Consider the following 16,459-nt stretch of genomic DNA (forward strand, 5'->3'; position numbering starts at 1 on the left):
TTGTTAATGCCATGTATATATGAGAGAAAAGTGAAAATGATACCAGTATCAATGTACATGATAATAATGGTCAAAACAAAATTAAGAGGCAGATGAGATCCCACTTTTGCACTAGTACTAGTACCCCCCACATGTTGCCTTCTTTTTATCCGAACAGATAACTAATTAAAAAAAAAACAACCACCGCAATGGGGGGTTTGGTTGGCTGCTTTTGGAATTCGCATGCAACAAAGATTCCTTGCTGCCTCCCTCAAATTCCCAGAATACCCTCTCCTCATTCCAACAATCTTATTTATGGTGTGCGCCAGCTGTATACCTCGGATGGTGCCCCTAACCTCCTGTTTGTGTGTTGGTTGGTTGGTGCACGCAGCACGCTTCTTTCTTTCTTTCTTTCTCTCTCTTTTGGACTTGGTGTTGAAGCAATCATCATTACCGTCGGTTCATTTGTAATTGTGGGAGTTTCCATTTCCAACCAAGTGGACTCCTAAATGCGAGATGACGTCCATAAGCAATCACAGGTGACGTCATTAACTGGATGGAGGGATGATGTTTTGTTAATTGTTATTGTTACTGGTAGTGGTGGGGTTGTTCTTGTTCTTGTTACTTTGGTTTCTCACCTTCTCTAGAACATGGAACATGAAACATGAACATGGGCACCACCTAATTCTGGATAACGAAATCTTAACCACTCACTACATGTTGTACAATGTTACTCAATTCTCGGGCCAAGAAAGAAGGGGAATCTAATTGTCATCCAACTTTATTGGATCGTTATAGGCCCAGTTTGTTCCTCTCTACTTCACGGACTTTGGAGGATCAATCTCAGATTGGGCCTGCCTCTATAGATAAGAAATCAGACAATAAAAGCAAAATGAATGTACATCATAAGCAGAGTTGCTCGTCCTCAACCCACTTCTTTCTTTCCTTCTCCCTTATCCTAGCTACTAGCCTCTGCTCCTCACCATTTTCCCACCGTTGAGGTTTCCGGTTCCCTCCATGGCGGGAATCTCCGCTTTCAAATGCCCCTGTTTCCGCCCACCCTCTTCCTCTCTCTCTTACGCTTCTAACCCCTTCCTTCTCCCCCACCTCAGTCTTTCATCCCCCCGCCGTCCCACATTTCCGAGTAAGTCGTTTCCTTGTTTATTTGTGTTTCCACTTAGCAATAACTGATCGCTTGCATTGTAAGTGCTGCTCTGTTTTGATTGCAGAAATATATGCAATTACAAGCAACGACATAAAAGTGGGCCTCAACATTGAAGTGGATGGAAATCCTTGGAAGGTTATTGGTAATTCCTCCTTATTTTGTCTACCTGCTTTCCTTTTTCCTTCTTATATGCTACTTAGTCCGTGTTTGGCTCAGCTGCACTATTATCCAGGAATTCTTTGAATTCATGCGTGCCTTGCGCTGTTATATACTAAATGAGTACGTATCTGCGTTCGCGGGTGCGCTAGGGATTTAGTATACCAAAATTTTTCCTTGTTTTTCCTTTAAAAGAAATTGCACTTGTCAGTTGTAATTTTGGTTTCTGGCCATTTTTTAGAGTTCCTCCATGTGAAACCTGGGAAAGGGGCCGCTTTTGTAAGAACCACATTGCGAAATTATGTGACTGGAAACCAAGTTGAGAAAACTTTCAGAGCTGGAAGTAAGGTAATTACTATAGAGCTGCTGCATTTCTCCTGTTCTATTCAGTTTGCTGAATGTGTATGTAGCTTATCATGCTCATTGTTGAAGATTATTTCATGTAGGAAGACACTTAAAGTGGTTATTCTTGAAACATTCTAAGGTGCATATAGGTTTATGTTGAATTCATTGGCCCAATTACTTTTCCATCTTCATTAACAACTTGATTTGAGATGTTTGATGCAAAGCTTGTCAGCATGACCAAACCCAATCCACAACACTAGTAGTTATTACCAAAAAGGTCAACAATGCTCCAATTATATTGCAAATTACCAGTTTGAGTGCTAATGTTATTTCATTCTACTCTTTTGATAGATAGAAGAGGCTGACATATTCAAAGAAACCAAGCAATACACTTATAAAGATGGTTCCCAATATGTTTTCATGGACTTGGTAAGTCATTGTACTTTCACTTTCATATGTGTAGCTTTGAATATATAATGTGATTGTGATTGCTTTATCAGTACCAAGCACACACAAAACTATTATGCTTTTTCATTTTTGACTGCGCCTTTCCCCTATTTGTACTCGTAGTATAATAATTAGTAAGAGAGCAAGTAGCTGATTCCAAACCAGCATATTGCTATTTATGTTTAATTTTTGGAGAAGTACTACACAAATAAGCAGTTACTCTTTCCTGAGTCCAGTAGATGCATATTGTAAGACTTATACATCCCACAAGATAGAAGATGATATCTTAGATCCATGTAGAAGCCTGTAAGGACTCTGTTTTATCTACTGAATTGGCCTTAGAGAAAGAAAGTGAGTTGGATAGATTACACGCTTGCTTGGCTTTAATCTGAACCCATTTTCAGGCTTCTGTTAGACTAAATTTGATGCATACAATTGATTTTGTTTCATTATTTACTCTCTCCTGGTACTCATGCGCACACATGGCTTACTGTACAACTCTTTAAACAGGTGAATTAGTCTGATTTCTTTGTAGTAAAAGTTAATGCCAACTCCTGGAATATATGTTCCAGAGTACATATGAAGAATTCCGCCTCAACGAGGCAGATGTTGGAGATAAATCTAAGTGGTTAAAAGAAGGCATGGACTGCAATTTGCTATTCTGGAAGGCGAAGGTTAGTGTCAACTTGAGCTGTCGTAGTTCAACATTTCTTTACCATTTAACATTGGTTTTTTAAGTGATTATAATGTTCGACCTCTCATATTTGTCTTCTTCTGGGAGGAGGAAATTGCTTGTGAATAGAAAAGTGACTAACTGTTAACATTGATGTAGGTCATTGATTTTGAACTTCCTATCACAGTGAAGTTGAAAGTCGTGGAAGCTGATCCTGGTGTAAAGGGTGACACAGCTCAAGGTACTCTTAGGAGTTTCTGTTTTTTTAGGACCATTGTTCTAATGAGATGAAAAAAATGAGAGGAGTTGAATAGGGAGCAACAAATGTATACCATGAGCCTTCATATCTAATTGCGTCATACTTTAAGCTAATTGCTTCATATGTTCACATAACTGGTTTCTGTTTGGCTGCAGGAGGATCTAAGCCCGTTACTCTTGACACTGGTGCTGTGGTTAGTGTCCCATTGTTCATAGGTGTTGGTGAGGAAATCTTGATAGATACTAGAACTGGGCAGTACATGAGCCGTGCGTAGCTTACTTGTTATCAATTTTTGGTGCACTTGATGGTTTGCAAAATCCGGCATTTATTTTTTTCCATTTGTGGATTTGAGAACAGTCCATCAGGTCCTGTAGTAAATGGGTTTCAGCTACTCCTTCATGCAAGAGAAGCAACCATAAGAGAGATAATGCGTTCTTTTTTGTAATGGAAGCATCATTTACATCATTGAGAAGTCAAATTTTTATGATTACAGAGACTAGACAGTTGGATATAATGGAACAGAATCTTTCTCCTTGCCAGCCTACTCTATCTGTTAAATGGCCACCTATCCCTTGATAAAAACTACTACAAGAACTTCCCACTGACTTTGAAAAATTAAGAAAACAAATGAATTCTAACATAACAAATTGCCATTTCTGCTTCAGCACTCCATACACATTACAGTCTCTTGCTTATACACTGGCCATAAGATATATAAGTACTAGTCTATGCACATCACTTATTTATGCTGCACAAATTCCGCTGAGCTCAGAAAGTAAAGCCTAAAATTTCATATCATGAAGTATACCATCCATTATGTGGCCTTTGTTCAGCCAAGCAGTAGGTAGGCTTCCTCGTAGGCACCACCCCCCTTTTCAATGCCACCCCATAAACACGGCAAGCCTCTAATGACCTTCCTTGTTGATTCAACTCATCAATTAAGATGTTGAATGGAATTCCGCTAGGTTTTCTGTCTTTGTGCATCAGCATCAAAACCGCCAGTGCCTTGTCAACCTCTCCAACACAGCAAAGGGAATGAATGACAATGTTGAAGGTGAATGTCTTGGGTGAATATCCAATCTTAACCATCTCATTGAAAATCTGAAAAGCCCTGTTCGTCTCCTTTCCATTACAAAAGGCTTCAACCACCAAATCAAACACACCAGGGTAAATGGTATAGTTTCCATTCCTCATTTCTTCAAACACATTGGACACATCTTTCAGCAGCTCTTTCTCTTTTCTTGAACGCCTACACAAACCTCTCAACAAGGTGTTCATCATCCTCTCATCAACTGCTAAACCAATTTCAACCATTTCATTATAAATCCCCAAAGCTGCTTTGATTTTACCCCATTTTAACAATCCATGCAACATCGTGCTATAGCTAATGCAATCAGGCTTGCAATTCCTCTCCCTCATTCGCTTCAATAGACCAAAACCACATAAAGGCCTCCCCTCTTTGAAGTAGCCATTAAACAGGGTGTTATAGGTGACGACATTCGGCTTCAAACCCATTTCTAAAGCTTCATCCAGTAACTCTAATGCCTCATTCGACCTGCCCACTTTACAAAAGCCATCCATCATTGCAGTGTAAGTGTAAATGTCTGGCTTCAAGGACGACTTCCTGATGCCCGCCATCAAGTCATAAGCTTCCTCCACTCTCCCGACATAGCACAACCCCTTCAACAAGCAATTGTATGTGTTAATTGTGGGCTCACATCCTATTCTAGACATTATGTCAAACACCTCAAAGGCATCTTGCAGTCTCCCAGTTCCGCAAAATGAGTTGATCAATGCAGTAAAAGTAGCAACATTAGGTTGGAACCCATTTTGCAGCATGTGGTCAAGAACAATTTTAGCTTCAAACGGCTCATTTTTCTTGCAGTAACAACTGAGCAAAATTGAATAGGTCCAACTATCGGGGATTAACCCAAAAGATGATAAACTGGACTTAAGTTTAAATGCCAATTCAAACTCATCTGCTGCAACCAAAGACATGAGAAGATGATTAAACTCGGATATAGTATGCAATTCCCCATTTGTGTGAAGTAATTTTTGCAATGCTTCAAGCTTTTGTGAAGCTGGGACAGTTGAAACAGTTTCTAGAAAACGACGGTGCTCCAAATTTCTGCTACTCGTGTGTTGATAAAGACTGCGGTTTTGTTTGACGTGTGTGGCAGAGACACGGAATTTAGGTGGGTGGATTGAGTTGGTGGTGAAGACGAAAGGAAATTGGAGGGAGAAGTGGAAGGGGGTTGGCATGAGGAGAGATGATTGGATAAAGTGAGTGTTTGTCTTGGTCCGTGGTCTCTCTCTACCTCGCTTATACGCAATCCAATGTATAATGTAAGTAGATTTGAGTCCATTAAACCAAGTAAGTAGTTATATATTTTTCCAACTTAACTGTCACTGTCATCACAAAAAATATAATAAGACGGTAAATAAATTTTGATTACGACAATAACTTTAATATAGATATATGTGTTGATGATGACAATATATATATATATATATATAGGCATTTAATATATCATTCAAACCCTTAGAGATCTGCTAAATGTTTTCCAAAACATGGGGTCCTTTGGATCTGGGGCGGTGGCGGTGCCATCTTTTCTTGCTGATGATCCCTTTTTACCAACAACAAGTATTGGGCTGAACAACTTCTTGATCACCTTCTGAAACCCCGACCCCCGCCTGCGCCGCCCTTGTTTCACTGTCACAGGCTGTTTTTGGGGCGCTTGGCACCGGCCCCCCGCCGGTTCCGCTCCGCCCCACCCCAGCATGGCCTGGTTCAGCTGCACCTCAAACGAGAGGCGCTCGTACTGGTCCAGCAACGTGCTTTGTTCGTCACCAAACCTCTTGAAAATCGCTGCCATTTCTTCCGCCGTTTCCATATCGGACACCAAATTCTGGATCACCACTTGCATGGGTATAAACTTAAATATATATGTGGGTGAGTGTGGTGTGAAAATCTTGGGCAAGAATCCAAGAAAACTTGAGCTTGTAAGCTGACAGATAGGCTGACCGCTTGGAATCCCTGAGACAACTAAACTCACAAGCAATTCCAAACTGAAAAAAGGTAAGGAAATATATATATAATATATAATATATATATATATATGACCCTTCAACAGAACAGATCCAAGTATATATATATACACACACACATACAAAATGGCTGCAAATGAAATATAAAATTTGTCAAAAGTAATTTAATGAGAAGGGTATTCATTTGCAATTTATATATATAGCAGAGAACAGTTGAGTTGACATAAGTATGGACAGGTAGCAAATTAAATTTATAGATTCAAAATTAGGCATGCAATGCAATTGCAGCAAGTTGAGGTTGTTGCGTCTTATTAATTTTTTCATTCGAATTTTGATTTTCAAAATTCAATTTACTTTCTTTATTTGGTTGCCCTTCAATTTAATAAAAAAATACTCATAAAATAAATAATGGCATTTCCAGTTGTGTGCAATTAATAAATGAAATACCCCTTTGCATCTGCCCTCACTTTTAAATTAAATTATTATTCAAGCCCACACCTTTTTGGGCCAGCAGTTCCTAAACAATGAAGCCCCAATTACAGAAATCTGGCACCTATTGGAGCAACTTGCCGGTGCTCAAGACTGTGCCAACGATACTTGTTTCTTTTGTTTATTCCAATTTCAAATGGCGGTAAAGCCCTCCTACCTATCTCAAATTTTCATTTCCTTGTTTCGATCCAATTCCTCCATTCACAAACCCTAATTCCTCCTTTCCTTGATTTATTTTCCATATTCTTGCTTCAGTTTTCTGAGTTTTTCTCCCATGGAATGTAATTTAGTTCGTTTCTCATTTTACTCTAGTTATTTGTATCTTCTTCGTAAAGCCTAAGCTTTCTGTGACTAGCTGAAATCGGACACCAAGAGTTCCAAATCTTCTGGAAAATGACTTCTTTAGCTTCGTGCCGAGAGAAATAACCGAAACCATCTACAGTTTTACTTGCACATGTTGAAGTTTTGTGGGATGGGTAAACATGGGTTTACTGCTGTCATCTTCATTTTCCTACTTGTTTCAAACACTTGTAATGCTTCTTTAGTTTTTCATCTCCGGAAATTGATTAGCAGTGAATTCAACAATGCTTCCGCCAATTCACAGGTAATGTTCTTTCTCTCTTTCTCATTCTCCTTGCGTTGTTCTTTCTGATTGAGCCAAGTTTTTTCATTGCAAGTGAATGTGTTTCTAGGTTTCGCCCACGGGAAGTCCGGTTGACGAATCGAATACAAATCCGGTGAATGCAGGCAAGTCTCGGGAAGAGAAGCACAAAGAAGCTGAGATGGGCAGTCCAAATAATGACAAGACATTGCCAATTGATTCAAATGGCTTAAAGAAAAATAACAATACTACTGAAAATCCTGGTGCTCCAAGCCCGCCTGCAGGTGAGAAGAACGGCAATTTAGTTGATAGAGGAAATGGGAAGGCGGACAGTACGACCACACCGAAGTTGGGCAACAATGGCATTTGTGAGGGATCAATGACAAGGTGCAGGGTCCAAGAGATGCTTGTCTGTATTGAACCCTCAAAAGATAGTGGTACCTTATTTAAATAATCTTGGGGCGTCCCATTGATTTGCTTACATTCAAGATTATAGCTTTGGTTTAGTGCTCTACTGTTATATTTGTAACATTGTTTAGTATGGATGATTATGTACCTGACATAGCGCTGCTAAAAGTTGAGCCTGGAATGGAGAAGTTAGTTATTTCCCACCACCGCAAGAAACTGACTTGATTTGCTTGGTATTTGGCTGATAGATGTAGTTCTATAGTTGTTTAAGAATGTATTTTTGAGGCACAGGGGCTTCTCCTTGTTGTGTAGTAAAGGCATTACTTGAAACTTGATAAGCCCCACATTATGTCTACACCTACCAGTTATGAAGTTGATTGACTCTTGTGATCTTTGGTGTTCCTCCAAGTGATCCCTTAATCTGTCTGAATTAAAGAGTAAATTGGACCTCCACCGATGCTGCTAAGCCTTTACGTCTGATGTCTTATAAAGTTAATGATTCTCAAGTTTTATAATCCTCTACCCTAAGATGTTATATTTAGCTAATTGAGTTAGTTGAAAATAGTGGACATACAATATGTTTGTGTATCTTCTTTGAAAGGAACAACTTAAATTCCTTTTCTACTTTGTGCTTCTGCACTTGCAGATGGAACAGGGGAAATAGTATGGATTTATTGGTCACTCACTGTGACATATTGTACCTACAAAGACATAACTTCGTCCTACTTTACCTTGGCAGGGACCAAACAATTGTTCCTTGTGGTGCAAAATAAAGGGGAAAGTACTTTGAAGGTGAATATCAATTTGCCTAATCTGGACAATGCTTTGCCTGCTTTTGAAGTATCCAAACACAAAACTAGGCAGGTAAGGCTTGTTTTTCCCTTTTCTGGCTGATGAGCATTTCCTTTATTGTATTATGCTTCTCATTTGCCACATGTCATGTTAGAAATCTTCTGGTTAGAAATGTTAATAGTTTGAGATAAAGTAGGTAGAGTTCTTTTGAAACATTTCTTACTGTTTTACATGCTGTGTCATGTATGAAGCATCATAAGTAGACACTTTCAACTGTGATGCTTTCTCTGGATGCTCCAAGGGGTTGATCATCACCTCTGTGTTACCGATTTGGTTGAACTCTGTTATTTATTTTGTTAATTTCTGGAGTTTCCTTTTGCCTTTTGTTATTCAATGGATAAAAAGGCCTTGTTATGCTAACTTTGGTGCTTTGTTCCCTCCATTGGATAATTCTTATTTTAAAATTGCACATTCCAAAAAAAATTAGCTATATTGATATGTAATATGACTTATAAAGAACAAAACATGCATCCTTGCCACTTGATTCTACGACAGCTCCTTGGCTGGTGCTACAAGCAGACATTTGAATTGTCATTGCTTCTGATCTTTATGCCCTCCACCCTAAATCCACAAACTTCTCATTGCATTTGAAGTCTACATACAGCATTCATTTTACTTGTCTAGTTTATTCATTTTTTGCTGCTTCATTTCTGCACCCTTGCTTTGCAGATGGATATATCGTCAATTGTGGGCAAGAACAGTGAACTGATAGTGAATTCTGGAAATGCAAAGTGTGAGCTTCACTTGGTTAATCCTGTTTCTGTAGACAACCTTATGCGACAGCTCACTTTCTACTCTAAGCAAGTGACCCCAATCTATGCTGTGTATGCCTCCTTTCTTTTGGTGTTGCTCTTTGGAGGGACATGGGCTTGTTGCAAATTCAGAAAGAGAAACCGGCAGGATGGAATTCCATATCAGGAACTAGAAATGGGTTTACCGGAAACTGCTTCTGCTGTCAATGTAGATGTGGCAGAAGGTTGGGATCATGACTGGGATGATGATTGGGATGAGGACACTGCAGTAAAATCACCTACAGGGCCCCAAGTTAGGAACTTCTCCGCTGATGGGCTCACTGCTAGGTCTGCAAAGAAAGATTGATGGGAAAAAGACCAGGAAAATTAAGAATGCATGTTCCACGATGGGGATTGAGCAAACGTCCAAGAGAAAGACTGGGAAATAGCAAATGTCAGAAGCACTTTGTATGATATATATCCTTCTCCTATTTGTATACCTGATAAGAAAATGTAACTGCTTTATTACATAGGATTTTTTCTGCCGATCAAAATTTATACTAGAAAAGTTTTGGGTTGATAGGATTGCAACAGTGATTCATTTGTAAAATACACGTCAAAATTGTAGATTTTCCAGATAGTGTTGGCAGCTAGATTTGATGAATGTGGAATGAGTTCGTCTTTTGACTAATTAGGCCCATTTGGTTTTCCTATAGGCTTCCTTGGATCGGAAGTTGGACGTTGAAGTTCTTTTCTTTAATCGTACATTGTCTTTTTATTATAAAAATAAATGAAAGAGAATGGGGATCCATGACTAATGATGTGGGCAAGGGCAATCTTCTCCAACTCTTCTGTTTATTTGATGGGTTAGTGGGTTGAGCATGCTCTTGAATTACAGTCCGATAGGCAATCTATACCGGAACAGACAGCCTATACTATTGTTTGAGTTAGAGGTCAACATAAACATAACATGATTCTCAACGACAAAGGAAAAAATCAGATCAATTTATTAATAGTATATACCTGAAATGACATAGACAATTGACACATAATTTTCATAACTTTGGCTTCGCAAGTTGATAGGGATGGCCCCTTAGCGAGTGGTGGGATAAGCATTGCACGCTTCACTTTTAATCTATACAATGATGATTATAGCAATTGAGCATTAGCTCTTTTCATTCTCACTACCGTCCCCACTTATTATATCTTTGCCATCCTAATGGTAATGCTCCCTCCAACTTACCTGTTTTCATTTATTTATGTAAAAAAAAAGGTGGAATATTGCATGGTTCCATCATTCTGTCCCATAAAGTAAAAGCCAAAAGGGTAAAAGAGATTTCTTCCAACAATTTAAACATTTTCATCAAATTCCGATAACCCCTTTTCTCCCTTTTTTCTCAATTAACAACAGTTGTTCATGGGGTACAATGAACATGGTTTTGCTTTTACCAACTTTTCCACACCTGGCACAGGTTTCTTCTCCCATCAAACAGTGCAAGATTATGATGTGTGTCTGTGTGTGCGTGCTTGTGGTTTTCGACTTTTGACAACAAATTTTGCTTACATGACAATACTGCTGCCCGGCCAAGTACTCAGTACTGTAAATGGAACATAACTATATATGCCTGAAAAATGTTGCTACATATTCTGCTGTACTAATAATTAATGTAATCCGGAGTGATGTCCATCATACTCACTTAGAATAAAAGCAACTAATAGAAAGTATAGAGAAAGGTACTGTAGGAAATGAAGCAGGAAGGAGATGGGGGAGATGGGGAAGGAAATGGAACTCAAGAACCCTTCATGATGTTATTGATGAATTAAGTCAAAGCCTTTTGATTCTCTGGGGGCCTCAAATCGTTCAAGTAAATTCTTCACATCAAAGTTTTAATTATCAAACTTAACCAACCAACCAACACTCTGCTTATTCAATCAGACATCATGTTACCAATATATGCAATTGAACTGTTCACTTAACAACCCAACAAACCATCAACTTCTTAAGTTTTAGTTATTTGTTCATTCCGGCTTAGTGTCACAATCAAGTAAATTCTTTTTTATGCGTATGGATCAATACGTAGTTTTGGGAGTTTTATTTAAGCTTTGTTCAATTCACAAATTAATAGTCATAGAACTAAACTTAGACATATAATTATTTAATTGCAACAGTAGTGAACTGAGAGACCATAACAGATGTTCACTTACAGCATTGTCCTTCCAGTATGATGCAAATATACTCTTATTTATTGCTTATTGTTTGCTCTGCCACCCAAATAAATCCGGATTAGGCCAGACCCAATAGCATCTCTTTGCACAACTTTTTGACATTGTGAAGATTCCGTGTAAAACTTGAAAATCAAGAGACGAAGATTAATCATACATATACTCTATAAAAGCAAATTTTAATGAACTGTGACCGGAGTCTGGAACCATCTGCAGAATTGGCGCCGGTGAACAGAAATCCAGTAATGTGTGAGGAACAAAGTAATATCAACACCCATATTTGAAAAAAACAAAAGATTTGAAAATATCATAGAAGAAAGAAGTTAAAGGAAATGAAGGACTCATAGCCCATCTATTTTCTGGATTCCTCTTCACCTGATCACCAAATATGGACACTTTAATTTCATCATTTCAATGTAAAAATCATTCCAGTTCTTCTTGACTCTCTGTAGGACATTGGATAAGTTCCAAAATCCTTATCACCTCTTCCATGTCGGGGCGGTTTGATGGCACCTGAGAAGCACATATTAACCCAAGTTTTACTACTGGAATTGCCTCCTCCATTGGATACTTTCCTTCAAGCTTCTTGTCAATGCATTCCTCTATCCTGCCTTCGTCCAAAGCTTCCCTCACCATGTCGCACAGCACAACCACATCATCTTCCATGTATTCTACAGGTCTTCTCCCAGTTAGCACCTCCAGAGTCAAGACCCCAAATCCATATACATCACATTTTTCAGTAATCTTCACAGTTTGGCATGCGAATTCAGGAGCCATGTACCCAAGTGCACTCTGAATCTTGCTACTGAGGATATATCGGTCAAGTGCAGGCAGTAGCCTGGCCAGCCCAAAATCTCCCACCTTTGGTTCACCAGAAAAGTCCATCAGAACGTTGGTCGATTTCATGTTATAGTGAATAACATTCAGCTGGTGCAGATGAGCAAGGCCTTTAGCAGTACCAAGGATTATTTTGAATCTCTGTTGCCATGTCAGGCAGCCAGCAGACTCTCTGTCGTGGAGATGCTTATGCAAACTTCCTCCAGAGATATACTCGTTAATGAGTAGCTGTAAGGATGGTGTCCAATAATAGCCTTCAAGCGCCACCAAATTTTGGTGTCTGATCTTTCCAAGTTTCTTAACCTCCCTCTCAAAATCTTCTTGACATTTCACTAAGCTCGTAGTATTAAGCTTCTTGATGGCAATGGACCGTCCGCCTTGAAGTTCTGTCCTGTAAACAGCCCCAAAACCACCACGCCCAAGTTCACAATCTTTATTGAGCAGAGATTGAGCCCCAGTAACAAAATCGACCTCACCAGAAAACATAACAAGCTTGCCATAGTTAGCTTCAGTGTCATGGGAAGGGCTAAAGTCATCACCTCCTGAGAATGTGAAAGCAGCAGCGGACCGTGCCATAGACGTGCGAGCATGCATATTGAGAATAGAGACTGTAACTACACCAACAGCTATAAAGACAGCGGCACCAATGGCGACAAGGGAAGATACACTTAGTACTATCCGCTTGTGCCGAAGATTTGGAGAAAGAGGACCGTGATTTGAAACGGATGAGTTGGGGTTCAGTACAAGAGGCTTGGGATGGACAGCAGGACAGGAGTGCTTGACAATGGAACCGCACAGAGATGGATTACCAATCACAGATGAGAGAGGGATGGTATTGAAAAACCCTCCAACTGGAAGTTCCCCCTGGAGATGATTAAAGGAGGCATTGAACGTGTCAAGGTGGGAAAGGTTAGTCAATTCTTTTGGTAGACTTCCTGACAAGTTGTTGAATGACAAGTCCAACAGCTCAAGGTTGGATAGGCTTGCAATTGCAACAGGGACAGGACCGGAAAGATTATTCCGGGATAAGACCCTACAAGAGAAACAAAAGCAAAAGAGATTAAACATCACATACGATACCCAAAACATATAATAATACATCCACAGATATAATTTGAATGCTTTTTTGAAGTCGTAAAAAACTTACAATGAGGTTAGAGATGAGCAGTTCCCAATGTCTGCTGGAATTGCTCCAGTCAGGAAATTGCTTTCCAGTCTCAATTCCTGCAGTGAAACTGCCCCTCCAATCTCAGCTGGAATGCTCCCACTTAACTGATTGTGACTCATATCAAGGACAGATGTTGTGTTAAGTTCGCCAACACTTGCTGGAATTGAACCAGCTAGAGAATTCCGGGATATATTCAAGGCCTGCAGCCTACTGAAATTCCCAATTGCAGAGGGAACTCCACCAGTTAATGCATTGGATGACAAATCTAAGAGTTCAAGGCTTTGATACGATTGCAGCAAAGGAGCAGGAAAACTGATGGTTCCACTATATCTATTAGCGGAAAGCGAGACACTCTCCAAGGCTAACTTAAAAACCCATGAGGGCAGATTACCAGAAAACAAATTTTGACCAACATCAAGAACCTTAAGGTTTACACAATTCCCAAACGACTCCGGTAAGCTTCCCACAAACCGATTGCTTGACAAATTAACTTGTTTCAAGGACTGGAGATTGCCTACAGTAGTTGCCATCCGACCAGAAAAATTATTAACTGAAAGATCCAAGAACTCCAGGCTTCTCATCTCTCCAATCCAATCAGGAAATTCTCCTGTCAATAGATTTCTACTCGCATCAAGATATCTGCACACGCTGAGCTTTCTCATTGATAGAGGAAGGGTACCAGTAAAATAGTTTTCACCAAAATCAACAGACTTCAGTAGCAAACAATTTCCAATATTTTCAGGCAGCCAACCCACAAAATTGTTCCTCCTTAAATTAATTGCTCTCAAGTTATACAAACTCTCAATCCCTCTTGGAATCTCACCCTCGAGCAAATTATCAGACAAATCAAGCAAACGAAGCGAACTCAACGACCATAACCCAGAAGGTAACTGACCTGAGAGGCGATTTGACGAAAAGTTAAGCCTCTCCAAATTTGAGCAGGAGCTCAAGGATGGTGGGATTGAGCCAGTGAGATTGTTCTTGGCCAGTGAAATTGAGTTTAAGGACCCACATTGTTGAAAAAGCTCTTCAGGTATGAACCCTGATAAACTATTTTCAGTCAAGTCAATAACTTGGAGGGATGGAATTTGAGCAAGGATGGGATTTACGGAACCTGAAAAATTGTTTCTTGATAATTGCAAAACTCTGAGGAACTGCAGTCTAATTAAACTCCTTCCAAGGTGGCCAGATAAAGAAAAACCATCAAGAATAAGCTCGGAAACCCGATTAGTATCCTGATCACATCTCACGCCGACCCAATTGCAGGCGGAATCATCTTCTTCATTCCAAGAGGTGAGCCTGGAGAGTGGGTCGGTGAGGCCAGCTTTGAAAACAATCAAGCCCAATACATCGTCGTTGAAAGCTGGGTCCAAAGATTGAACGAGAAGCAATGGAAAGAAGAGCAAAACAGGCAGCAACTTGAAAAGCACCAACATTTCTGGGTGAAAATCCGTGAGTCGATAGCAGAGCATCTTCAATCAACTTTTTTAACTATTGGAAAGGGGTTGATAAAGTTTGAAATAACATGTGGAGTAGACATAAGAAGTGGGAAAAGGAAGGGAGAAGGCGGGGGAGAGTGTGAATGAATATATTGTGTATATATGTATACAAAGAGGAGAAGGATGGGAATAACATGCAGAGGAAAGTAGAAATGAAGAGAGAATAGCAGCGGGGCGGAGGTTGCTTCCTACAGCAGGAATGGAAATGTAAATGATGATGGTGGTATGTAAATGTAATAGAAGAATGATGGGATAGGGGGCGGGGGAGGGAAAGGGTTTGAGTAAAATACATAAATAAATAGAGAGTGAGAGAGAAGAAAAGACGACAGAGAGGTGGTGTAGTAATAGTAATAGAAGAAGAATCGGAATACAAAAATTAGAGAGTGGGAGCAGCGATGATGATGGGGGGTCATTAAAGTGTTTGTCAGACAGATGGTGGTGGCTTCAATACTCATAACATAGAGAGAAGAACACAATACGCACACACTCACCCCTTTTGCTTTTCTCGACTACTGTAAATCAATCTGTCTCTCCCTCCTTCCCAACCTCGGAGTTGTCTGTGGCGTCTTTATTACTCTCTCTCCCACTTGCCCACCTTTGAAGTTGGAGTTTGCGCCCCCCCCCTCCCATATTCATATTCTACTCTAATCTGCTGCTCAAATTCAAATTGGAACCCACTCCCATCATATGTCTGTCTTCTTCATAAATTAAAAAAGAGTTGGTAAATCCAAAAATGTTAATGTGAAGGGCTAAGCTAAGCGACGGGTCAAAGACAAATTCATATTTTGCTCTTCTCTATGTAGAATTATATTATATTCGTTTTTGAAGACAGTATTCAGTTTCTCGGTAGTAAACCCACAATTACTTCTCCTCTTTCTCACGTTGCCATAACTACTCTTTCCAACATTGCATTAATTATCAACCTACGTAATTAACCAGTTGTTTCAACTCTTGTTAATTAAGATGATTCACACAACGTTAACACACATCATATATATATATATATATTGAACACAATTATTTGAATAAAATATAAAAAAGTTTGCAAATATTATACAAACTCTGGAACTGCACAGTTAGCCTGTTTGGGTGTAGTGTAATTAGAAGTGAAAAGTGAAATTGATGATGATGATGATGATGATGCTGTTTCTCATAATAACCAAAACTTGGACTTTACTCTTTCATTAATTTGTAATGTTAGTTAATGTTGGGAAGGGACAGATATATTACAGAAGCTGAGATGGGATGGGATTGCCTCTTCAGTTGAAAAAAGAGAGAGAAAACAAGCAAATACAAATTTGACAGTGCAGACAATTTTCTCCTTTTTCAAATAACAATATATAATTGATTTCTTTGTCTCAAGTGGGACTTTTTTTTATTTTTTATATTTCTGGAGTATTGGTTAAAGCAGTGTGAAATTCTTGGCCTTTATTGACTTTGGAAGAGTAGATTAGTATTATTATTATTTTGTTTGTGTTAATTCATTTTGAAATTAAATTAAATATAATAACAATGAATGTATATGTTTGTCTTAATTGGCTTTGGATTTTGAATTCCTCCGCCTCTCTCTGTTGTGCTT

The 16,459-nt window shown here is 39.2% G+C and overlaps 4 protein-coding genes across 5 annotated transcripts; 2 read left to right on the plus strand and 2 right to left on the minus strand.

The window, feature by feature from the left end:
* LOC105174666 (elongation factor P) lies at positions 48 to 3,496 on the plus strand. Its single transcript, XM_011096839.2, has 7 exons — positions 48 to 1,123; positions 1,209 to 1,286; positions 1,542 to 1,648; positions 1,997 to 2,074; positions 2,665 to 2,766; positions 2,925 to 3,006; positions 3,180 to 3,496. The coding sequence occupies exons 1-7, from the start codon at positions 997 to 999 to the stop codon at positions 3,296 to 3,298; spliced, it is 693 nt and encodes a 230-aa protein (XP_011095141.1). The 5' UTR covers positions 48 to 996; the 3' UTR covers positions 3,299 to 3,496.
* Positions 3,820 to 5,022, minus strand: LOC105174665 (pentatricopeptide repeat-containing protein At5g41170, mitochondrial-like). Its single transcript, XM_011096838.2, has one exon. It carries the CDS (start codon positions 5,020 to 5,022, stop codon positions 3,820 to 3,822), a length of 1,203 nt encoding a protein of 400 aa, XP_011095140.2.
* LOC105174668 lies at positions 6,551 to 9,844 on the plus strand. Its single transcript, XM_011096840.2, has 4 exons — positions 6,551 to 7,165; positions 7,254 to 7,599; positions 8,310 to 8,434; positions 9,092 to 9,844. Exons 1-4 carry the CDS (start codon positions 7,016 to 7,018, stop codon positions 9,518 to 9,520), a joined length of 1,050 nt encoding a protein of 349 aa, XP_011095142.1. The 5' UTR covers positions 6,551 to 7,015; the 3' UTR covers positions 9,521 to 9,844.
* On the minus strand, positions 11,524 to 15,539 carry LOC105174669 (probable LRR receptor-like serine/threonine-protein kinase IRK). 2 transcript variants are annotated; one of them, XM_020697822.1, is made up of 3 exons: positions 14,496 to 15,539; positions 13,361 to 14,423; positions 11,524 to 13,246 (listed from the first exon to the last, which is right to left on the minus strand). In XM_020697822.1, exons 1-3 carry the CDS (start codon positions 14,851 to 14,853, stop codon positions 11,800 to 11,802), a joined length of 2,868 nt encoding a protein of 955 aa, XP_020553481.1. In that variant the 5' UTR covers positions 14,854 to 15,539; the 3' UTR covers positions 11,524 to 11,799. The 2 variants fall into 2 exon arrangements, with proteins under 2 accessions (XP_020553481.1, XP_011095143.1); XM_011096841.2 differs by having other exon boundaries at positions 13,361 to 15,538.

Source organism: Sesamum indicum, linkage group LG11, assembly GCF_000512975.1.
Source record: "Sesamum indicum cultivar Zhongzhi No. 13 linkage group LG11, S_indicum_v1.0, whole genome shotgun sequence".
NCBI classification, from domain to species: domain Eukaryota; kingdom Viridiplantae; phylum Streptophyta; class Magnoliopsida; order Lamiales; family Pedaliaceae; genus Sesamum; species Sesamum indicum.